This window comes from Oncorhynchus nerka, linkage group LG20, assembly GCF_034236695.1.
Source record: "Oncorhynchus nerka isolate Pitt River linkage group LG20, Oner_Uvic_2.0, whole genome shotgun sequence".
Lineage (NCBI taxonomy): Eukaryota > Metazoa > Chordata > Actinopteri > Salmoniformes > Salmonidae > Oncorhynchus > Oncorhynchus nerka.
This window is the reverse complement of record NC_088415.1, coordinates 31,167,384-31,192,693: the sequence shown is the minus strand read 5'-3', so window position 1 is coordinate 31,192,693 and position 25,310 is coordinate 31,167,384. Positions and strand designations below refer to the sequence as shown.

The 25,310-nt window shown below is 40.7% G+C and overlaps 1 protein-coding gene across 1 annotated transcript in view; it reads left to right on the top strand.

The window, feature by feature from the left end:
- LOC115102277 (nephronophthisis 4) overlaps positions 1-25,310 on the top strand; it is a 219,305-nt gene that overhangs the window by 23,313 nt on the left and 170,682 nt on the right. The window contains exons 3-4 of the mRNA XM_029622064.2: positions 17,191-17,360; positions 21,096-21,160. Coding sequence (XP_029477924.2) covers positions 17,191-17,360; positions 21,096-21,160 — 235 coding nt within the window. The remainder of the gene's footprint in view (positions 1-17,190; positions 17,361-21,095; positions 21,161-25,310) is intronic.

Below are 25,310 nucleotides of genomic sequence, written 5' to 3'. Positions count from 1 at the left end.
TTGTTAATGTTGTAAATGACTATTGTAGCTGTAAACGGCAGATGTAAAAAAAAAAAAATGGAATATCTACATAGGCTACAGAGGCCCATTATCAGCAACCATCACTCCTGTGTTCCAATGGCATGTTGTTAGCTAATCCAAGTTTATCATTTTAAAAGGCTAATTGATCATCATAAAACCCTTTTGCAATTATGTTAGCACAGCTGAAAACTGTTGTCCTGATTTAAAGAAGCAATAAAACTGGCCTTCTTTATACTAGTTGTGTATCTGGAGCATCAGCATTTGTGGGTTCGATTACAGACTCAAAATGGCCTGAAACAAAGTCCTTTCTTCTGAAACTCATCAGTCTATTCTTGTTATGAGAAATTAAGACTATTCTATGTGAGGAATAGCCAAGAAACTGAAGATCTCGTACAAGGCTGTGTACTACTTCCTTTACAGAACAGCGCAAACTGGCTGTAAACAGAATAGAAAGAGGAGTGTGAGGCCCCGGTGCACAACTGAGCAAGAGGACAAGTACATTAGTGTCTAGTTTGAGAAACAGACGCCTCATGTCCTCAACTGGCAGCTTCATTAAATAGTACCCCCAAAACACCAGTCTCAACGTATCAGTGAAGAGGCGACTCCGGGATGCTGGCCTTGTAGGCAGAGTTCCTCTGTCTAGTGTCTGTGTTCTTTTGCACATCTTAATATTTTATTTTTATTGGTCAGTCTGAGATATGGCTTTTTCTTTGCAACTCTGCTTAGAAGGCCAGCATCCCGGAGTTGCCTCTTCACTGTTGACATTGAGACTGGTGTTTTGCGGGTACTATTTAATGAAGCGCCCAGTTGAGGACTTGTGAGGCAACTTGGCAATTTCTCGCATAGAATAGCCTTCATTTCTCATAACAAGAATAGACTGACGATTTTCAGAAGAACTGTCTTTGTTTCGGGCCATTTTGACCCTGTCATCGAAAAAAAGGCCCGTTTTATTGCTTCTTTAACCAGGACAACAGTTTTCAGCTGTGCTGACAATTGCAAAAGGGTTTCCTAATGATCAATTAGCATTTTAAAATTATAAACTTGGATTAGCTAACATGCCATTGGAACACAGGAGTGATGGTTACTGATAATGGGCCTCTGTACACCTATGTAGATATTCCATAAAAAATATGCTTCCAGCTACAATAGTCATTTACAACATTAACAATATCTACACTGTTTTTCTGATCAATTTTATGTTATTTTAATGGACAAAATAATTGCTTTTCTTTCAAAAACAAGACATTTCTAAGTGACCCCAAACTTTTGAACGGTAGTGTACATTTTCCAATTTGTCGGTTCGGGTATTTGAACCAGCGACCTTTCAGTTACTGGCCCAAAGCTATAACCACTACCTTAACTTGTTAGGTCTTATAATAACAATGACATTCTGAACAATAATACGAAGGGGATAGGACGTCTACCCCAAAAATCCAAAAGGGAATATGCAGGTGATGAATTTGAAATGTCAGTGAGGCAGTAGTTTAGGGCCCACTCCACATCCATGTTGGTCTGGGATTAATTCTCTCCAAACAAGTGTTTGTGTGGTTATTAATATTGCACATTTACAACGATGGCAGTCAGATGCCATATAACATCGCCCCACAAAACAGTAAAAAGCTCTGGTTTGTTATAACACGGAGAGCCCCGATGATATGTACTCAATGTTGTATAACAAACCCCCTCTCACACATAGTTAATTTATCTGTCACCCACAACACAGCAGCTGACTATAATCCCCTATATGCTGACACTGACAGGATAGTGCTGCTGCTTCTGCCTTTGCTGGTGCTGCCTGGGCTTTAGAGCTATAGTCTAGATGATGATGTTTGAATCTAGCCCTATTACAGTTATTTTTGCCTTTGTCATATTCACAGGAATATTTACCCCTGTGACACTCGATTAATGGTTTTGTTGACTAAGTTGCTTGAGAATAACCTCATTAGGTAAAACATATGTTATCCCTGGCATTGCCGGCGTGCAAGCTGTTTTCTCATTGACATCCTCGCACTCCTGTGGCGACGGGAAGGGGCAAGATGTCAAACAGCATTTCTGCAAGGTTCTGAGTGTGTGACGGTGCAGTGCTAGTTAGGCCTATTTGGAATGAGTTGCCTCTGCTTGTTGCCTAGACAATGTTGGTGACATAGATCTTATCAATTTTCTGTAATGTATAAATAGCCTCTAAAATAAAGTGCCGTTACAATGTATTCACATCCCTTGACCTTTTCCACATTTTGTTGAATTTAAAATGGATTAAACTGATATTTTCGGTCCCTGGGCTACACACAATAGCTCATAATGTCAGTGGAATCATGTATTTTAATAGTTTTTTAAACAATTTAATAAAACAATTTAAGCTAAAATGACTTGAGCCAATAAGTATTCAACCCCTTTTGTTATGGCAAGCCTATGTTCAGGAGTAACAAGTCCCATAATAAGTTGCATGGACTCGCTGGTTGCTATAATTTGAATCTGAATTTCAAACATAGATTCAACCACAAAGACCAGGGAGGTTTTCCAATGCTTCGCAAAGTAGGGAACCTATTGGTAGAAGCAGACATTGAATATCCCTTTGAGCTTGATGAAGTCATTAGTTACACTTGTATGGTGTATCAATACACCCAGTCACTACAAAGATACCTTAACTCTTAATAGCCAGTGTATGGCTGTGGATTGACTGCATTGTTTGAATGGTATGTTCGCATATTGGTAGTTAATTGGAAAAAATGTATTTCTCTAAAACTGTGTGGCTGCCCAGATAACAAACATGCAGTGCAGATAAATTCTTTATTAATGGGGCTTGCGAAGCAGGAGTCCCCACGTTTAATCTTCTACATACTTCTTATTATTTTGAATGCTACTCCTCTACCGTTTTAAGCTAGAAACGCAGTTCAAACTTTTTAAAACATGTAGACTGGTCTGGATTGAGTTGCTTGTATACAACTTTTTGATATCTTTTATACTTTTTGTGCTTCTTTTTGTCTTCCATCCACATTCATGGGGGTTCTTCAGCATTCTAAAGGTCCCATTGTGACAGCTTCTCTCCAGACATTCTATTCTATTCAATGTAAACAATGCAACCTTTGCAGTTGTTTGCCAACAACCTAGACAACAAGTTAGGTGGTATGACATCTTTGACTAGTTCCCTGCTATTCAAATCTGAAGTCGTAACAAAATGATCTGGTACTGATCAAATGTTACGGCTGTTTTAGTAACCGCATTGACAATATTTTCTCTGAACTTTTGGAAACAACTGCTACTTTGACCACTCCCCCAACAAGTTAGACAAGTTCGAGCATATGACATCTTTGTCTACTTCTTTGCCATTTAAATCTCAAAATCAGAACAGAAATATCATCTACCAATCAAGTTACAGCTGTTTATCAGAGTTTAGGGTGTTGAAAAGTAACAGCTCTCATGTCTGTTACTATGTCAAATCAAATCTATTTGTCACATACACATGGTTAGCAGATGTTAATGCGAGTGTAGCGAAATGCTTGAATACTCATTTGCAGAACCATCATTACTTTCTCTCGTTTCAACACAGACTGCACTTTTTGACAGGCCACAACAACTACAAACAGCAAAGCTTGAATGAATGAAGGAAAATGAGACTGCTACTTTTGCACCTGATTAATATTACACTGCACAATGCCAACAAGACAAGGTGAATCCTATATAATAAAACTCTAGGTTCTATTGGTATGGTCCCTCTCCATTTCACTGTATTTGTTTCCTAGTGAATAAACCCTAGTGACAAACGGGTTGCACTGAAAGGTCTATCACGCACTAGCTAGGGGGTATAGTACTGAGGTAAATTATCAGTATATTTTAGCTGGATGCTTCTCAAACCTTTGGTTAGTTAGCCATCTATCACACACCTTACTTTACACATTCACTGTCGACCAATGTAAAAGATGGAACACAGCATCACATGCCCACACAGCAAAGATTCCAAGCACGCAAACAAATTCCAAACTAACTTTAGGACTACCAGGCAGGCTACCCACAGAGAGACACACAGCTGATTATAACATTAGTTGACTGCCTGGATTTGGTTAGTGTAGCTAGCTAGTTGGTTAAGCAGCAACTGCCAGCAGCTATCCAACGTTAGCTGACGAGATAGCTAGCTAATAAAACACATATTCCACAGTGTCCTCCACCGTTGGTTTGATCGGTAAGACAAGTGTTACTAGCTAGTGTTAGTGTTAACTTAGTAGCTAGCTAGCTATAATAGCTAATGTTAGTTAGCTGCCTAGCTAGCTATATCTGGCTTAATGTATGTTAGCTAGCTAGCTAATGTCTGAGTGTAATGCACATGATGTAACTCATGTTCATAATTTTAGCTAGCTAGCTAGCCTGACCTGTGGGTTTATTTAGCTAGCTAGCTAATGAACTTTGAGTAACGTTAGCTTGCTTGTTGTTCATGTTGTCTGTAACTAGCTAACTAAATTGATTTGACCTGTAGGTTAAAACCCTTGGCTGTCATTCTTTCTACTTTTCCCTTTCATATATAGGTTAGTGTGGTTATCTTAAGCAGTGTCATCATCACAGTCTCTGTGTGTGTGTTTATGAACATTGACAACAGATTAGAACACAAGCAGAACACACAATTAATAGCATCATTGTTTTGATTGTGTGATAATATAAATGTTTTTTCATCTTTGTAATTGGACAAATTTTTATACAACTGTCTTTCTCCTTAGCAGTTATCCATTCCAGACTGTTTGTTGGAGTAGTTAATGACCGGCAAGGATGTTCTGTCCTTGCACATCTGCTGTAGGTCTATATCCTCAGTGAATAATCACATATCACCTCACACTACACACTGTAGCAATTAACAGTAATGTACCCCAACAAGCATCACTCATACATACACACACACCTGGGTACCCAACCCTTAAATCTGAACATCTTTCGTGGCTTTCACCATTTGTAAGTCAGCTAAAACGTCATAAACATTGCCAGAAAGTAAATCAACAGGCTGTGATTTACAGTGATTGACATACACTTAATCTTATAGATTCAGTTAGAAATTGTAATATTCTCACTCAATCATATTCTATTCACAGTTTAGGGACACACACTCACACAGAGGTATGCCACACAATGTAGTGTTGGATTACATTTAGTAGCCGTTTTTACAGTTCAAAAGTAACCTGCACACAGCTGTGTAAATTTGGACTCTCTCTCTCATGGATTATTTTGCTTTTATCTAGCTCTAACCTATATGATTAAACTTAACAAGGGTTTAGTGGTGTTCTTGTGGTGAAACAAGTTGAAATATAGTTACTATTTTTCAAAACACTACATTGTGGGAGCTTAACAGCACCTGCCTTGTGAGTTTCATTTTTCAATGTCCCATCAGGTAGCCTGATCATCAAATGTGAACACGATTATTAGGAAAATCATTCTTCTTGCACAACATTTAAATCAAACATTATATTAATCAGTTAACTCACAATAATTTGTGGTATTATCATTGATAACACAGATAGAATACACACATCATTGATTTGATTGTGTAAAGATGATGTTTTACAATACTGGAATAGTTAGGGCTGTTGCGGTGACCGTATGAGTCATGACCATAGTACAATTCCACGGTAATCTCCTTTTATGCTCTCTGGTCATGCATTGGTAGTACCCAACTGACTAACGACCATCAGGTCGCTAATTGACTGGTACTCAGGCTCTATTGTCCCTCTAACCATTCTGATATTAATGCAAATGATATCAAAAATCACATCTATCACTTATCATCAAAACATTATCCTGCTTTAAAACTGATCTTACTGTGATTGATCAATTTGAAGAAAGAAGTTCAACAACAGGTTGAAAATGAGAGAAAAACAGGGTCGTTTTGGATGTTTGTTTCAAAGCCTAACAAAATGAAATGGACAGCAATTTCTAAGATGACGATTCATTCAAATCAACCATACGCATATTAGAGCTTATACATGTACATAGGCCTATATATGAGCCCAAGCCCAAACCCCCCCGAATTCAAATAATGACTGTGCCATTATATAATGCTACAGAACATCTCATCACCATGTTACCATCTCCTTCTCTCTGTCCTTTATTCCCTTCTCCAGCGTGCAGAGAGAGGGGCTGCCAACAGTTTAATGAAATATGTTTCATTGTGAAAACAACATGTTACTATCGATGTTCCCGAACTCTCGCTGAGAGAACAGCGAACAGAGCGCAAGCTTTTTTAGCGACTTCCTCAAATCATCAATCGCCTATAGTCTCATCATGCAGCCCATATATATTTTGTTTTTTAAGACATTAAGGTTTGTATCATTCACAACTAAAGTTGCCAAATATCTCTAAATCTAGCGTACAGTGCATTCAGAAAGTATTCAGACCCCATAACCTTTTCCACATTTTGTTACGTTACAGCCTTATTCTAGAATGAATAAAATATTTTTTCCCCCCTCATCATTCTACACACAATACCCCATAATGACAAAGCAAAAAAACAGTTTTTTAGAAATTTGCCAATGTAAAACAAACACAAAAAACGATCAAATGTACATACAGTTGAAGTCGTAAGTTTACGTACACTTAGGTTGGAGTAATTTAAAACTCGTTTTTCAACCACTCCACAAATTTCTTGTTAACAAAACTAGTTTTGGCAAGTCGGTAAGGACATCTACTTTGTGCATGACACAAGTAATTTTTCCAACAATTGTTTACAGACAGATTATTTCACTTATAATTCACTATCACAATTCCAGTTGATCAGAAGTTTACATACACTAAATTGACTGTGCCTTTAAACAGCTTGGAAAATTCCAGAAAATGATGTCATGGCTTTAGAAGCTTCTGATAGTCTAATTGACATACTTTGAGTCAATTGTAGGTGTACCTGTGGATGTTTTTCAAGGCCTACCTTCAAACCCAGTGCCTCTTTGCTTGACATCATGGGAAAATCAAAAGAAATCAGCCAAGACAAAAAAAAATGTGTAGACCTCCAGAGGTCTGGTTCATCCTTGGGAGCGATTTCCAAACGCCTGAAGGTGTCAAATTCATCTGCACAAACAATAGTAGTCGAGTATAAACACCATGGGACCACGCAGCCGTCATACCGCTCAGGAAGGAGATGCGTTCTGCCTCCTAAAGATGAATGTACTTTGGTGCAAAAAGTGCAAATCAATCCCAGAACAACAGCAAAGGACCATGTGAAGATGCTGGAGGAAACCGGTACAAAAGTATCTATATCCACAGTAAACGAGTCCTATATCGACATAACTTGAAAGGCCGCTCAGCAAGGAACAAGCCACTGCTCCAAAACCGCCATAAAAAAGCCAGACTACGGTTTGCAACTGCACATGGAGACAAATATCGTACTTTTTGGAGAAATTTTCTCTGGTCTGATGAAACAAAAATAGAACTGCTTGGCCATAATGACCATTGTTATGTTTGGAGGAAAAAGGGGGAGGCTTGCAAGCTGAAGAACACCATCCCAACCGTGAAGCACGAGGGTGGAAGCAACATGTTGTGGGGGTGCTTTGCTGCAGGAGGGTCTGGTGCACTTCACAAAATAGATGGCATCATGAGGCAGAAACATTATGTGGATATATTGAAGCAACATCTCAAGACATCAGTCAGGAAGTTAAAGCTTGGTCGCAAATGGGTCTTCGAAATGGACAATGCCCCCAAGCATATTTCCAAAGTTCTAGCAAAATGACTCAAGGACAACAAAGTCAAGGTATTGGAGTGGCCATCACAAAGCCCTGACCTCAATCCTATAGAGAATTTGTGGGCAGATCTGAAAAAGCGTGTGCGAGCAAGGAGGCCTACAAACCTGACTCAGTTAGACCAGCTCTGTCAGGAGGAATGGGCCAGAATTCACCCAACTTATTGTGGGAAGCTTGTGGAAGGCTACCTGCAACCTTTGACCCAAGTTCAACAATTGAAAGGCAATGCTACCAAATGCGAATTGAGTGTATGTAAACTTCTGACCCACTGGGAATGTGATGAAATAAATAAAAGCTGAAATAAATAATTCTCTACTATTTTTCTGACATTTCACATTCTTAAAATGAAGGGTGATCCTAACTGACCTAAGACAGGGAATTGTTACTAGGATTAAATGTCAGGAATTGTGAAAAACTGAGTTTAAATGTATTTGGCTAAGGTGCATGTAAACTTCCGACTTCAACTGTAACTATTCAGACCGTTTACTCAGTACTTTGTTGAAGCACCTTTGGCAGCGATTATAGCCTTGAGTCTTCTTGGGTATGATGCTACAAGCTCGGCACACCTGGATTTGGTGAGGTTATCCCATTCTGATATGCAGATTCTCTCAAGCTCTGTCAGGTTGGATGGGGATGACTGCACAGCTATTTTCAGGTCATTCCAGAGATGTTAGATCGGGTTCATGTCTAGGCTCTGGCTGCGTCACTCAAGGACATTCAGAGACTTGCCCCAAAGCCACTCTTGCGTTGTCTTGGCTGTGTGCTTAGGGTCGTTGTCCTGTTGGAAGGTGAACTTTGGCCCCAATCTGAGGTCCTGAGCGCTCTGGAGCAGGTTTTCATCAAGGATCTCTCTTTACTTTGCTCCGTTCATCTTTTACTCATTCCTGACTAGTCTCCCAGTCCCTGTCGCTGAAAAACATCCCCACAGCATGATGCTATCACCACCATGCTTCACCGTAGGGATGGTATTGGTCAGGTGATTAGCGGTGCTTGGTTTCCTCCAGACGTGATGCTTGGCATTCATACCAAAAATGTCCATCTTGGTTTCATCAGACTAGAGAATTTTGTTTCTCATGGTCTGAGAGTCCTTTTAGCAAACTCTAAGTGGGCTCTCGTGTGCCTTTTTACTGAGGATAGGCTTCCCTCTGGCCACTCTACCATAAAGGCCTGATTGGCGGAGTGCTGCAGAGATGGGAGAACCTTCCAAAAGGACAACCATCTCCACAGAAAAACTCTGGAGCTCTGTCAGAGTGACCATCTGGTTCTTGGTCACCTTCCAGACCAAGGGCCTTCTCCCCCGTTTGTTCAGTTTGGCCGGGTGGCCAGCTCTAGGAAACGTCTTGGTGGTTCCAAACCTCTTCCATTTAATAATGTTGGAGGCCACTGTGTTCTTGGGAACCTTCAATGCTGCAATGTTTTGGTACCATCCTCAGATCTGTGCCTTGCCACAATCCTGTCTCGGAGCTCTACTGACAATCAAAGGGTCTGAATTCTTATGTAAATAGGGTATTTCTGTTGTTTTTTGTGTTTTTTTCCAAATATTTTTGATGGGGTATTGTGTACATTGATGAGGAAAATGTTTTATTTAATCCATTTTAGAATAAGGTTATAATATAACAAATTGGAAAAAGTGAAGGGATCTGAATAGTTTCTGAATTCAACAACTTTACTTCATGTAATGTTACCATCTAGTTATTTTTTAGCATGCTACTTTTACACTGTTTTAATTCAAAATGTCATTTTTTTCCTGCTTCATATACATCCTCTCCAGCACCACCCCAACATCAACATATGTGAAAAGGCAGATTTCTATACTATGTTTTGTAGGAAAAAAGATAGCGGAAGATAAGTGTTTCCACATAAGGCCTGCTCATAATTGGTTAAAATCACACAATGCATACCGAAGATGTCATTGCAAACACTTTGCTTCCTGTCTTTAAAAAAAATTATTACACAACGTAGAAAAGAGGAAGAAACGTTAATGCGCATTCTGAGTTACAGCAAATTTGTCTGGCCGCTGCAGGTTTTGAGGACATGACACACAGACACCTCCAAGCGCTCTGCTCCTAATCTACAGATTTTTTGGACTGTAACCCTGCAGGGAGATACATATTTTGACATCTACTTAGGCATAATAAAAAATTCAGTTTTTTCCGATCACGATTATCAACTGTCAATTTATGTATACGATTAGAAGTATAGCCAGGTTGTCACACCCCTAATAACAACACAGTATATTAATCTGATAAGTAGGCTAAAGGGGAAAACTTATTTCAGTTTGGTTGTGTGTGTGTGAATTTATTTCAGTTCACACACAACTGTATTTTAGACATTTCTGTAGCTTATTCCGTTCAGTTAGTTAGCATCAGTGTTTTGTATTTTCCTGCTACTTTTTGAAATGGCGCAGGAGTGCCCTGTCTGTGTGTATGCAGTGCTCGCACATGAACAGCTGTTAGCGATAACCCTAATGATAAACTTATTCTGGTAGACATGGAAAGGCTTTCCCAAAAACCTACAAAAGTAGCCTATGCCTACTTGGCAGAATGATGTCATTATAAATTGCATCAAATTTGGAAAATTGTTTTGGTAACTCTGCAACCACATGAGCGCTACAGGAACATTGTTGCACTTCATTTAAAAGATCACTACACCCATAAATCCAAAAGTCTTCTATTTTTTTCCCAGACCTTAAAAGTGGTCTCCTGATGTGGTTTAAGCATTGTTGTGGACCAATCTTTATTTAATTTGAAAAAAAACTGCAATATGTAACTTTTTGTGCAACCCAACCAAATTCACAGTTCAATAGATCTGTAATTCTAAGAAGTCTAAGAAGCGGTAGATCTGTTCTATGCTTCCTGTTATGAAGTTTAGTTTTTGCGTCTTTTACTTTCAGTTTTGTACACAACCTGAAAAGTACAATATTTTGGGTTATGGAAAATATACCTTTGGCTATGTAGTGTATGTGGACACTTCTTCAATCTCCATAGACAAACATTGGCAGTAGAATTGCCTTACTGAAGAGCTCAGTGACTTTCAACATGGCACCGTCATAGGATGCCACCTTTCCAACAAGTCAGTTCGGCAAATGTGGAAGTGGAAACATCCAGGAGCAACAACGGCTCAGCCGCGAAGTGATAGGCCACAAAAGCTCACAGAATGGGACCGCCGAGTGCTGAAGCGCGTAGGGAGTAAAAATAGTCTGTCCTCGGTTGCATAATTAGAATTTTTAAAAGTGTGATTTTTGAGAGCGACCGCCCCCCCCCGCCCCCTCCCCACCTGTGTCAAAATATGTTGTGAAATTGTGTTTTAATTATTTAAAACTTCAACAATGCCTCAGTTGTCTTCTGTGCTCTGTCACTACAGTTGTCATATACTGTGGTATTCTAGCAGGAGAGTGTACAAAAGTATAGTAGTCCGAGTGTATGTATTTCTGATGAAATTTGATTTAACTGCCCTACAGTAATAAGGTTGGTATATTAGTTTATCAAAGTAATCAGAACAATTATTTTACTACATTTAACTTTGACTAAATGTACAGTGCCTTGCGAAAGTATTCGGCCCCCTTGAACTTTGTGACCTTTTGCCACATTTCAGGCTTCAAACATAAAGATATAAAACTGTATTTTTTTTTCTGAAGAATCAACAACAAGTGGGACACAATCATGAAGTGGAACGACATTTATTGGATATTTCAAACTTTTTTAACAAATCAAAAACTGAAAAATTGGGCGTGCAAAATTATTCAGCCCCCTTAAGTTAATACTTTGTAGCGCCACCTTTTGCTGCGATTACAGCTGTAAGTCGCTTGGGGTATGTCTCTATCAGTTTGGCACATCGAGAGACTGACATTTTTTCCCATTCCTCCTTGCAAAACAGCTCGAGCTCAGTGAGGTTGGATGGAGAGCATTTGTGAACAGCAGTTTTCAGTTCTTTCCACAGATTCTCGATTGGATTCAGGTCTGGACTTTGACTTGGCCATTCTAACACCTGGATATGTTTATTTTTGAACCATTCCATTGTAGATTTTGCTTTATGTTTTGGGTCATTGTCTTGTTGGAAGACAAATCCCCGTCCCAGTCTCAGGTCTTTTGCAGACTCCATCAGGTTTTCTTCCAGAATGGTCCTGTATTTGGCTCCATCCATCTTCCCATCAATTTTAACCATCTTCCCTGTCCCTGCTGAAGAAAAGCAGGCCCAAACCATGATGCTGCCACCACCATGTTTGACAGTGGGGATGGTGTGTTCAGGGTGATGAGCTGTGTTGCTTTTACGCCAAACATAACGTTTTGCATTGTTGCCAAAAAGTTCAATTTTGGTTTCATCTGACCAGAGCACCTTCTTCCACATGTTTGATGTGTCTCCCAGGTGGCTTGTGGCCAACTTTAAACAACACTTTTTATGGATATCTTGCCACTCTTCCATAAAGGCCAGATTTGTGCAATATACGACTGATTGTTGTCCTATGGACAGAATCTCCCACCTCAGCTGTAGATCTCTGCAGTTCATCCAGAGTGATCATGGGCCTCTTGGCTGCATCTCTGAAAAAAAAAAAAGTTTGAAATATCCAATAAATGTCGTTCCACTTCATGATTGTGTCCCACTTGTTGTTGATTCTTCACAAAAAAATACAGTTTTATATCTTTATGTTTGAAGCCTGAAATGTGGCAAAAGGTCGCAAAGTTCAAGGAGGCCGAATACTTTCGCAAGGCACTGTAATTGCTTTGCTTTGAAAGAGCTAAATCATGCTCCACAACTTAATTAATGTAAAGTTACCATCTAGTTTTACACTATCTTACCACAGCACTGGCAAACCATGGTTGACCAACTCCCTGACCAAAATGTCTGACCTTTATTCCATCATAAGAAGGTTCATGTCCAGTCTAGTATTCTAATTCTATGGTTGGTGATTTGAAGTTTCACTGAAGTCAATAGGAATGTAATTCAAGTGTCAATATCTGCTATTTAATGGTGGGTGTGTGTCCTGTCCCTCACAATAATAGCCTATAGATGTATAGTGACGAATATTCTGACGAATGATGACGTTGGGATTGGAAAACTGTGCCTTTTTGTTTGAAGGGGTCAAAGTCACATGGCACCCGTTGATACCCTTCTTTTGTTTAAGATCTCAATCATGTTAGAGTTTGCCGTAGCTTGTTAAACTCTGTCCTCCAGGTATTGGAATCCCTGCAAATTGAGAAAGGCTATTTGAATAAGAGCAGTTGAATTTAGAGGAATTGGAAGGGAATCAATTTGGAGGAGAATCAAAGAGAAGCTCTCGACAAAGGAGGACTCCGTCTTTGAATTGGAAATCCATGTTCTGAACCATGTCCACCACAATTCAAATCAGTATTATCGCAGGGAAGTAAACTTGAGTAAACATTATAGAAAATATGGATTCCTACAACTCTGTTTATTCAAACCAAGTAGAGGGAAAGTTTTCAATATATGGATATTGAATTAAATACATTCTTTGGGGGGACACACACACTCTTCCATGTGTGTGTCCATTCAGAGAATGGAATACATTCAGAGTCAGCCATGCAGAATTCTAAGACTTTGTCAGCCATCATTTTCTGGATCATTGAATTGTTCTTGACAAGGTCAAGTGCATAATGTGTTAATGATGAATCATGTACCAAGTCGAGATCTTTAAACTGCGAGGCACAATGTACTTGATGCTATCCTCCGAATAGCAAAGGCCTGGCTTTTTTTACCTCTCACTTCTCTCCATTTTTATGCAGCTGCATTTGAAAAACATCCAGGAGGTGATTTTGAGTTAAAACATGTTGTGCACTAAATGGCGAAGATAAAAGATTGATGTGGGTAAAATGCTATGCCCCTGTGGTTTAAAATTTGAATACATCTCCGCCTACTCGGAGCAGCCGACAGAGTAAAAATGAACAGGCAAGGGGGGTCATCAGAAATTGCCTCTGTATTTCAAGCTTGCTTACCTCTTGTCGTCTTTCACTCAATTACATTTTTTCCTGTTCTGGATGTTAGAAACAAACAGGCTTACGGGACCAATAGATCATAGTGTGTTGGCTAATTTACCATGCTTAACTCTCATGCTGTACATTTAAAGCAATGCAAATATAGACTGTAGGCTGTGTGTGGCATCGAAGATGGTTATTTGTACCTATATTATTATTCTCCTAGTTTAATTTGTTATGAAGGCATAGGCTAGCAATGCTCTTTCGGGAAATACAATACATGACCAAAGTATTTGGACACCTGCTCATTCCAAAATCATGGGCATTAATATGGAGTTGGTCCCCCCTTTGCTGCTGTAACAGCCTCCACTCTTCTGGGAAGGCTTTCCACTAGATGTTGGAACATTGCTGCAGGGACTTGCTTCCATTCAGCCTCAAGCATTATTGAGGTCAGGCACTGATATTGAGCGATTAGGCCTGGCTCGCAGTCTGCGTTCCAATTCATCCCATCTGTTTTGATGGGGTTAAGGTCAGGGCTCTGTGCAGGCCAGTCAAGTTCTTCCACACTGATCTAGACCAACCATTTCTGAATGGACTTTGCTTTGTGCACGGGGCATTGTCATGCTGAAAGAGGAAAGGGGGATACCTAGTCATTTGTACAACTGAATGCCTTCAAATGAAACGTGTCTTCCACATTTAACCCAACCCCTCAATCAGAGATGTGCGGGGGGCTGCCTTAATCGACATCCACGTCTTCGGCGCCCAGGGAACAGTGGGTTAACTGCCTTGTTCAGGGGCAGAACGACAGATTTTTACCTTGTCAGCTCGGGGATTTGATCCAGCAACCTTTCAGTTACTGGCCCAACGCTTTAACCACTAGGCTGAAAGGGCCTTCCCCAAACTGTTGCCACAAAGGTGGAAGCACAGAATTGTCTAGAATGTCATTTTATGCTGTTGCGTTAAGATGTCCCTTCACACGAACTAAGGGGCCTCCTCCACCAAACTTTACAGTTGGCATTGGGGCAGGTAGTGTCCTCCTGGCATCCGCCAAACCCAGATTCGTCCGTCGGATCGCCAGATGATGAAGCCTGATTCATCACTCCATAGAACACGTTTCCACTGCTCCAGAGTTCAATGGTGGCGAGCTTTATACCACTCCAGCCGACACTTGGCAATGAGCTTTGTGATCTTAGGCTTGTGAGCAGCTGCTTTGCCATGGAAACCCATTTCATGAAGCTCTGTTCTTGTACTGACATTGCTTCCAGATGCAGTTTGAACCTCTGTAGTGAGTGTTGCAACTGAGGACAGACGATTTTTACGCACTAAGCGCTTCAGCACTCGCCAGTCCTGCTCTGTGAGCTTGTGTGGCCTACCACTTCACGGCTGAGCCGTTGTTGCTCCTAGATGTTTCCACTTCACAATAACAACACTGACAGTTGACCGGGGCAGCTCTAGTAGTTCAGAAATTTGACATATTGACTTGATTGAAAGGTGGCATCCTATTACTGTGCCATGTTGAAAGTCTACTGTCAATGTTTGTCTTTGGAGAATGCATGGCTGTGCGCTTGATTTTATACACCTGTCAGCAACGGGTGTGGCTGAAATAGCCAAATCCACTATTTTGAAGTTAAGTGAGGATTTCCAAAAAGCCCCTGTCTTACCAGGGGGTGTACCTGTGAAAGTCCTTCTTTATTAGGATGCTATAGTTGATGCTCTCCTCCCCCCAATGAGATAGGATCTCTGCAACCCTGGGTGTCTGTTTGGCTCTCATTTACAAACCAGGGAAATATCTGGTGACAGACTGCACTGGCATACCCAGAGAGAATTTCACCAAAAAGGACAAATATAAAAGAACACATGTTTTCATGAGAAAGAATCACCCCATACTAACTGCATTAAGCTATTGAAAATACTTGTTATTATCAAAATGAATGTGAGGACTTTGGCTACCTCTTTGCTTGAAAATAAAGGTGTGATTTTCTGATATCTTCTTCACCCACTTCGTCCATATTCTTCACACCCACGGCTCTTTCTCTTTGAAAGTGTATGTTTCTGTTCCTTCACATCAAGTGCAATAATACCTACATTTATCATAAGTACCTGAATGTAATATGCAGTTAATCTGTATCTCAATGCGTCAGTCATTCAGTTAACTTTGAGATGAACACCAACGCTTTCTCTAGAAATAAATCAGATCAAGACAGAACTGTGCAATTGTAGTAGGGAGTTGTACTTTCCAACAGGCCAATATTCAACATAGAGTACCAGTCAAACGTTTGGCCACACCTACTCATTCAAGGGTTTTTCTTTACTATTTTCTACATTGTAGAAAAATAGTGAAGACATCAAAACTATGAAATAACACATGTGGTAACCAAAAAAGTGTCAAACAAATAAAAAATATAATTTAGATTCCTCAAGCTAGCCACCTGTCTTGATGATAGCTTTACACACTCATGGCATTCTCTCAACCAGCTTCACCTAGAATGCTTTTCCAACAGTCTTGATAGAGTTCCCACATATGCTGAGCACTTGTTGGCTGCTTTTCCTTCACTCTGTGGTCCAACTCATCCCAAACCATTTCAATTGGGTTGAGGTCAGGTGATTGTCAGGTGATCATCTGATGCAGCACTCCATGACTCTCCTTCTTGGTTAAATAGCCCTTACACAGCCTGGAGGTGTGTTGGGTCATTGAAAAACAAATTATAGTCTCACTAAGAGCAAACCAGATGGGATGGCTCATCGCTGCAGAATGCTGTGGTAGCCATGCTGGTTAAGTGTGCCTTGAATTCTAAATAAATCACAGACAGTGTCACCAGCAAAGCATGTCATGTCACCAGCAAAGTAGTTTAGCGCAGAAACCGAGGTAATTAATTACAATGACCATAATCCATTGCGGGCCTACTTGTCTGGTCTGTGTGTTTCTATTACGCCTGCTACGTTAGTTTAGTGTGGGGCAGACACGGAGAGGGAGATGGAAGAATGCACGATCGAAAGGGATAGAGAGCAGTTGCTTTGAGGTATCTACCTGAAAATGCATGATCGAAGCGATTGATCGTTTGTTTTTAGCAGTCAAAAATATACCTTATTTATTTTGAAGAACTACTAAAATATTGATTTTGTCAGACAGCATAGGCAGCAGCTTTACAGAGATGAGATGATGACTTGGAATGAAATAAAGTCAGCGAATAAAGCGAATCTAATATACACATCTGAAATTATATAATAAATTATGGATAATACCATCGTGGGACTTTTATTAATTGTTTTAATTGTGCATTTTATTTTATGGAAACTAAATCAAAAACCGTGATAGATTATAATTTTTTTTAACCGAACTGTCCTCAAAAGTCATTTATCGCTCTGTACTAGCTCACTTTTCTTTTACCTTGTGGTGTAGGAGTTCATGATAAATTGTGCCCGTCTGTTTTCTTTGCATACCCCACTGTTTAACCTCAATACTACTGATCTTGGCACTCACTCACTCACTCACTCATTCAATCATGTCTTGTCCTGTGTGTGTTCCATTGAAGGTGGTGTACCTCCACACCTCTCTGCGTCTGCCAAGCGTGGTGGCCGTGGTGGAGCTGGTGGCGTTACAGCCCAGGGCAGACGGCTCCCAGCATGCACTGGGGTGTGGCTTTGCCATCCTGCACCTCTTCTCCAGCATGACAGAACCTCAGGCCACCGAGGGGGACAGAAGGTGATTATCTATGTCCCGATACACAACACACACCTTAATTACAGTCTCAGAATTTTCCCATCAAGAGCCATGTGAAGGATTATCATGGGAGATTATCAACTTGTAGTTAGTCTGTTGTCTGGACCACTACAGGGTTGAGGTCAATTCACCATCAATTTAGCACACGAAGGAAGATGAATTTAAATGTAAATTCAACAATAGAAAAATATTTGATTCCTGAATTGATTGATACTGAATCAAGACCCCTTCCGTCATTGAGGGAAGAAAAACATCCAGTGTACTTTTCCTTATAGGAAATAGGTCTATTTAATGTTGTGTAACACTTAAAACCGACAGGTATAATACGTGTATTATTATTGTATACTTCTACCTCTATTAGCCTTAGGGAGTTTCGCAGTAAATTTGCATCAACAGCATTGGGCCAGCCATTGGTTTTCCTATGGAGGAGGAGCATAGGCTCTGAAGGGTGGCATTTATATCAGTGTCACGTGCCGAGAGTATTTGGGGGCTCCGAGTAGGGCTGAGCGATATATTTAATTCCTTCTAAATGTATGTTTTAATGAGAATCAAGGTTTTGTTATTTTTCTTTTTCATGAGTGGTTGTCTGCTTGTTCTCGTGAAAGGTGAAAGCACCAATTTGTAAGTCGCTCTGGATAAGAGCGTCTGCTAAATGACTTAAATGTAAAATGTAATGTATTTTTGGTCTCGTTCGTCTCTTTCGGTCCTCTATGCACCTTCCCATTTACAACAGAGATCTTTATATAATGACAAGATGCACGTCTCCGCCCTAACAATGGGAGTTGTCCCAAAGGCGGAAAGGCAGTCAACAAGCTTAGGTCCAAAATAACCCCATAGAAACGCATTGGCCTTATTTTGGACAGATTTTAGCTCACTCTTTGCTTTGCCTCTTCCTCTGAGTTACACAGACACCAAGCCCCCCCAGGCCAACAAAGTTGAGAGATCACATCTTCCTCTCTGACAAGCGGTTTCAGCTTGCTATTTGCATTTGAGGTTTGATCCAACAGAATGGGTCATATGGACACTGAAACACATTGAGACATTATTTTACTGTAAAAGAGAAATTACCTTTTCTAATGATACCCTTTTTATGTCTCAACTACTCAAATTGTGCACAGAGCAGACACCAACAAAACAGGAGTATCAATGAACATTGATTCTGGAAAATGAATGCTCAGTTTGTCGCACACGGCATTGGGGTTACCACATACCGCGAGCAGCATTTTAGCCAGGCTGTCAGACTAGCTGTCTAGTCTGTTATGTATAAATGTGCAATAAGCATAAGACACAATTATATAAGGAATTGGCAACTCGTTCTCATTCTGAGAAATAAGGTAGACCACTTGATTTCAACATCTGAACAAAGTGGACAGGCCAACATGCTGTTCAAACAGTTGGAGACCGACAGAAGGGTGTGTTCATAACAAATCAACTGTTCATCCTTGTTAGCTAGAAAATAGATCCAAGTTGGGCTTTGGCTAAACTTGAAGCTGGCTAATCACTAGCACGTGGACTTCAGAGACTGTTGGTGAGACCTGTGTTCATTTTCTGTAGTCTAATGCCTACGACAAGAAGTTAGTCATTATTAGTGAATGTGCATTATGCATGGTTCTAGTTACATTTAACAAAAAAGGGCATTTTCATAGACACACTTGAAAACCAGATAATTGATTATTGCAAATAAATCAGGTTAAACTATTTTGATAAAATAATTAAATTATTGGTGGGTCTTTATGGTTGTGGAAGGCTTATAGTTATAGCCTAGGTATAACTTCACAAGTCCTGATTTCATTAGATTATTACGGACTGTTGAAAATGCAGTGTATTTGACCTTTTATGTGTACAACGCTTATTTTGAGCACCAGTCAAAAGTTTGGAAACACCTACTTATTCAAGGGGTTTTCTTTATTTTTACTATTTTCTACATTGTAGAATAATAGTGAAGACATCAACACTATGAAATAACACATATGGAATCATGTAGTAAAAAAATAAATATATATTTGATATTTTAGATTCTTCAAGGTAGCCACCCTTTACCTTGATGACAGCTTTGCACACTCTTGGCATTCTATCAACCAGCTTCAAGAGGAATGCTCTTCCAACAGTCTTGAAGGAGTTCCCACACATGCTGAGCACTTTTTGGCTGCTTTTTCTTCACTCTGCGGTCCAACTCATCCCAATTTGGGTTTTAGGTCAGGTGATTATGATGCAGCACTCAATCTCTCCTTGGTCAAATAGCCCTTACACAGCCTGGAAGTGTGTTTTGGGTCATTGTCCTGTTGAAAAACAAATGATAGTCCCTCTAAGAGCAACCCAGATGGTTTGGCGTATCGCTGCAGAATGCTGTGGTAGCCATGCTGTTTAAGTGTGCCTTTTGAATTCTAAATAAATCACAAACCGTGTCACCAGCAAAGCACACCATCACACCTCCTCCTCCATGCTTCACTTTGGGAACCACACATGCAGAGATAATCCGTTCACCTACTCTGCGTCTCACAATGACACAGCGGTTGGAACCAAAAATATACATTTTGGTCTCATCAGACCAAAGGACAGATTTCCACCAGTCTAATGTCCATTGCTCGTGTTTCTTGGTCCAAGCAAGTTTTCTTCTTATCGGTGTCCTTTAGTTGTGGTTTCTTTTCAGGAATTCAACCATGAAGGCCTGTTTTACACAGTCCCCTCTGAACAGTTGATGTTGAGATGTGTCTGTTACTTGAACTCTGTGAAGCATTTATTTGGGGAGCAATCTGAGGTGCAGTTAACTCTAATGAACTTATCCTCTTCAGCAGAGGTAACTCTGGGTCTTCCTTTCCTGTGGCGGTCTTCATAAGAGCTAGTGTCATCGCAGCGCTTGATAGTTTTTGCAACTGCACTTGAAGAAACGTAAACAATTCTCAATTTTCCGCATTGACTGATCTTTGTCTTAAAGTAATGATGGACTGTCGTTTCTCTTTGCTTATTTCACCTGTTCCTGCCATAATATGGACTTGGTCTTTTACCAAATAGGGCTAGCTTCTGTATACCACCCCTACCTTGTCACAAACATAATAAGAAGGAAAGAAATTCCACAAATTGACTTTGAACAAGGTACACCAGTTAATTGAAGTGCATTCCAGGTGACTACCTCATGAAACTGGTTGAGAGGATGCCAAGAGTGTGCAAAGCTGCCATCAAGGCAAATGGTGGCTATTTTAAGAATCTCAAATATAAATATATTTTATTTATTTAACCTTTATTTGGTTACTACATAATTCCATATGTGTTATTTCATAGTTTTGATGTCTTCACTGTTATTCTACAATGTAGAAAATAGTAAAAATAAAGTAAAACTCTGGAATGAGTAGGTGTGTCCAAACGTTTGACTGGTACTGTATGTCATGAATCGCAAATAAGTTTGAAAAAATCCAGATATGATGTTTGGGCCATACCGCCCAGCCCAAGTGCCAAGTTCAAATGATTTGAACTTTCCAATGCTCCAGCCTCCTGCACATAGCCTAACCTTACAGACAGAGAAGTGCCTTGCACTTTGTGTTTAATGAGACACCCGTCTTAGTCATCTAACATCCACAGAACACAGATAAAGCTGAAAAACGTATAATAGACACACAAGAAGCTATTCTAAGAAAATGTATCAGTGTCTATTGTGATTCACTCTTTGTCCATCTTGTTTTGATTGATTCTCAACGTCATTTTTGTTGTTGTTGTCCCTAGGCTAAGTATGTACCACGGAACACCAAGGACCCTACTCCATCCACTAGTGAGGGACCCTATAGAGCGTAAGTGTCTTTTATATGCTCTCTTACAACAGCACACTGTTCAACAACCACTAAGGCTGCGTCCCAAATGGCACCCTGTTCCCTTTATAGTGCACTACTTTTTATGGGGCCTGGTCCAGATGTGCACTATAAAGGGAATAGGATGCCATTTGACACACACAGGCGATACACTAAGCTAGATCTTACGACCGCCTCAGAAACGCTGCGGTCCGCTTTGCAATTTAATTCAACTAGTTGATGTCAACATTGAGTCTCCGAGGAACCCTTGCAGACACACTCTAATCCAAGTGTAGTGGGCCCCAATTGTGTTGATTATAATTACGCTGTGTTTTGTCTGCTGTGTTTAATAAAGATCTCAGCGCCCGAGTGCCAATGACAAAGCTTTCTTAATTGGGAAAGGCGGTGCCACTGTCTGATTACATGTATCATATTTAGTCGGGCCGGGACAATACCACTATCGCGATACTTGTTAGTATCGTGGCAAGTAAACAAAACACAATGCGGTTTTAACTTGTTTAGGAAAACAGCCCTAATGTTGGAAACAAACCTCGTTATGTTGTCATCCAGAGTCACATTTATTTATTTTCCAAGATATAGCACACAATATTTGACATACAACAGGTTTTTAAAGGACTAAAGAGTTTAGTCTGCTTTGTGTTTTCATCTTTGCCATGGAAAAAATATTACGATACTGGTATCACAACCCTAACATTTAGTAAGTCTAGTGAGCCACAACCATCTCAGCCAATTCAAATGGAGTGAACACAACTTTAGCGTGTGTTAACCAAATCTTCCATTTGAACCATGTTAGAATAGGCCTACCTTATTCAGCTGTGCAATATTTAATTGTGTTAACATTTTATTCCACTGGGTGCAGTATACACTATCAACAAGAAGATGCTGTATCTTCCAGATTATAGTCTACACTTAGGCTGTGGCCTGAAATGGGCTCTTTACTCCAAAAACATTCACCAGTCTCTCTGTTGCTATCGAGCTAATTTCAGGCCCTTCAGGAATGTCATTCCTATGAATATGAAAAAAGGCCTTACAGTGACGGAATAATACCAATGTAATGCAAAGAATTGCCAAGTACAATTTACTAATGCCGTGTTTCCCAAACCAGCGGTTGTGACCCCATGTGGAGTCACCGGATTTGAAAAGGGGGTCACAAGAGAAACTGTAAAAAATGTTGTTTTTTTATGCTTGGTTCATATAACCTCGGTAGCCACTAGATGTGGTTGTAATAAACAGAACCACTTTGGTAGTAAGAAGAGCAATTTCTGTTTATCTTTTGAACGGTTTAAGCTACAAAATAGTATGACCCCATCACTGAAGGAGAATACTCGCAGGAACACGCATGTGTCTGTTTCCCTCTATAACGCCATAAGCTGCATAGAACTCATTAGAAAAGAGTGGACAAGAATAGGCACTAAATCAGACTGGGGGGGGGGGTGGGGGAATTAATCATTCTCTACCTATTGCACCCTCTAAAACCACTGTGATTATTATTTGATGCTGCTGGTCGTGTATACATGTTTGGATATCTTGAAGAACAAATCTGGCCTTAACGGCCATGTACTCTTATATTCTCCACCCGGCACAGCCAGAAGAGGACTGGCCTCTCCTCAGAGCCTGGTTCCTCTCTAGGTTTCTTCCTAGGTTCCTGCCTTTTCTAGGGTGTTTTTCCTAGCCATCATGCTTCTAAACCTGCATTGCTTGCTGTTTTGGGTTCGAGGCTGGGTTTCTGTATAAGCACTTTGTGACATCTGATGTAGAGAATGGCTTTATAAATACATTTATACAGAAGATCATACAAAATGATTGCGTGATGATCTTCTGAACTTCCCAATGCCTTTCTGATGCATTTGTCACTTCAAACCATACTTCCTCCAGATTGAAATGCTGTCAAAAGTATGGTCAGACTGATTTGTAATGCTCGTAGCCTCAATGAAAAAATGAAACATTGTATTGATTACATAACTTTTTTTACATGGTGGTTGTCGCATAATTTTTAAAATCTCTAAATGGGGCCGTGGTCCAAAAAAGTTTGGGAACCCCTGTGCTCATGAATGAATAACAACATACAGATGTAGAATCTTAATTTGAGCCAGTTTGCTACAGCAGGAAAGTAATCCTGCAGCAGCAGGAAATGTGAATTATTATGTGGATTATAATGAAAAAAATGTTTAGGGATTGCTACATTTTTAGGGAAAATCTAGTCTGAAAATTGAAATCTTCAGAAGCTTTTTTTAAACCTTAAATACACTAAGTTTGAAATATCCTGTATTGCAGGAAGGTTCTCCTGCGACAGTGTGATCAAATTAAGATCCTACATAATCCCAAGAAGCAGTGTTTGCTATCTTGTCACATGAATATTGGAAAGGCATCTTTCTCTCAAATGGACTTTTGTGTACATTTAATTATTAAAATAGTGTCTGTTGGGGGGGGTAGGATGCCTTTTTTGTTTTCACTCAGGCCGTGTCGACGATGCGTGCTTTCATGTTCAGGCATCTCTCTTCCTCACACACACGGCAGGAGGAGGACAACTGTTTACCTTGCTGCTTTGGATAACAAGACCAAACAAAGGAAACCCTATTCATTTTCACAATGGAGCCTTATTTCTGGAGCCGAAGGCCAGCAATCGTGTATTGTCCTGTTCTCTTGAGGAAGAGCTTTATCTGCTATTCATTGGAAGAGAGCATATTTTCTTCTTCACACTTGAAGAAAAGTTTACCTCGACGAGGACGTGCTGTGAAATGAAGAGTTCAAAAGAGGCATTGCTTCAACATTAGTTACTTGTGGTATAATATGTGGTATTTTCTTCCCACTGAGACAGGATTTTGAGTACAATGTCCTCCAGTATACCTCTCACTTCTCCTCTAGTGTGTACTCCTCACTCCTGTCTAATCATCCCGATAGAGACAGACAGACATACATACAGGAAGGCGGGTCTGGAGTGCAGTCTACACCTGGGTAGAGCGCTGCTACCCGGTCCGAGGCCGACGGCTCCGACACTATACATTGGGTTACGGACAGGTCTTTTCATCAATTACTAGGGTACGGGCAGGGCATCACTAAATTGATCACTAACATTTTGAATCTGAGCCATTTGCTCGTGCTCTGCTGAGCAGTAGCCTACAGTGATATCTTACTAAGATCATAACATGGTGTCAGAAGTGCTTCAACCTCATCAAATATAATACCACAACATTGTCAGAGTCGACAGGAGAAATGATTTCACAGAAAATAATCCTTTTCCGGAGTTTAGAGTGACGAAAAGTAGCAAGTTAACACTTATCTCTCGTCATTGAACAGGCCAAGGCGGGGCTGTTGCTATGGATACTCACACAGCAGCAGAGCACATGCAACGCAAGCAGTGCAGGGAGGGGGAGGACAGACCGAGATGAGTAGCTAATGGATACTAACGAAGGAAGTTATTTCAGATTTTTGGTCTGGGTCTTAAATTTGTCAAAAGAAATCGGACCTGGGTAGGGTAGTGTCTGAACGTCACAGGCATGGATAGGGCTTGTGCATTAAAATTCATGCCTGTGCAGGGCTCTTCACATGAGGCCCCTCCAGTCAGCCTGTCAAGTCAGCACTGTGTGTCTGTGTGCATGACCACGTTGCACGTGTGTGTGCCCAGCATGCCAGGTAGAGTGCCTGGGGTAGGGGTTATTCAATGCCAGGAGGAGGGGGGACAGGGACCGTGGCAACCAAGGGAGCCTCTGTGCTGCTCTGCTTGCCAGCCTCCTCAGTCTGTGTTCTCCTGCCGAGCCCCGGCCAGCCGCCACCTAAGCCCCTCTGCCGGTGCCACCTGGGGAAACGAGAAGGGGGGTGGGGAAGGAAGATATGGGGTCGCTCTGGGGCCCACTGAAGCTCTTCTCCTTGACGGACCTTGGGGGGTAGAGGGATCATGGAGGAGATGGTGTTACTTCTTGGCTTACCTAAACCCCAATCTGACCGGGAGGGAAGCAGAGTATGAGAAGGAAGGGAGGCAGAGGGGGAGAAAGAGACTGGGGAGAATGGGCTGCTCTGGGGCCCACTCTGGGAATGGGGGGCAACCAGATGGCACAGTGCTCCTTGGTGCAGTGAGACTACATTGTGTTCACATTACCGTATTGAAATCCACTGCTGCCACGGACTGGAAAGT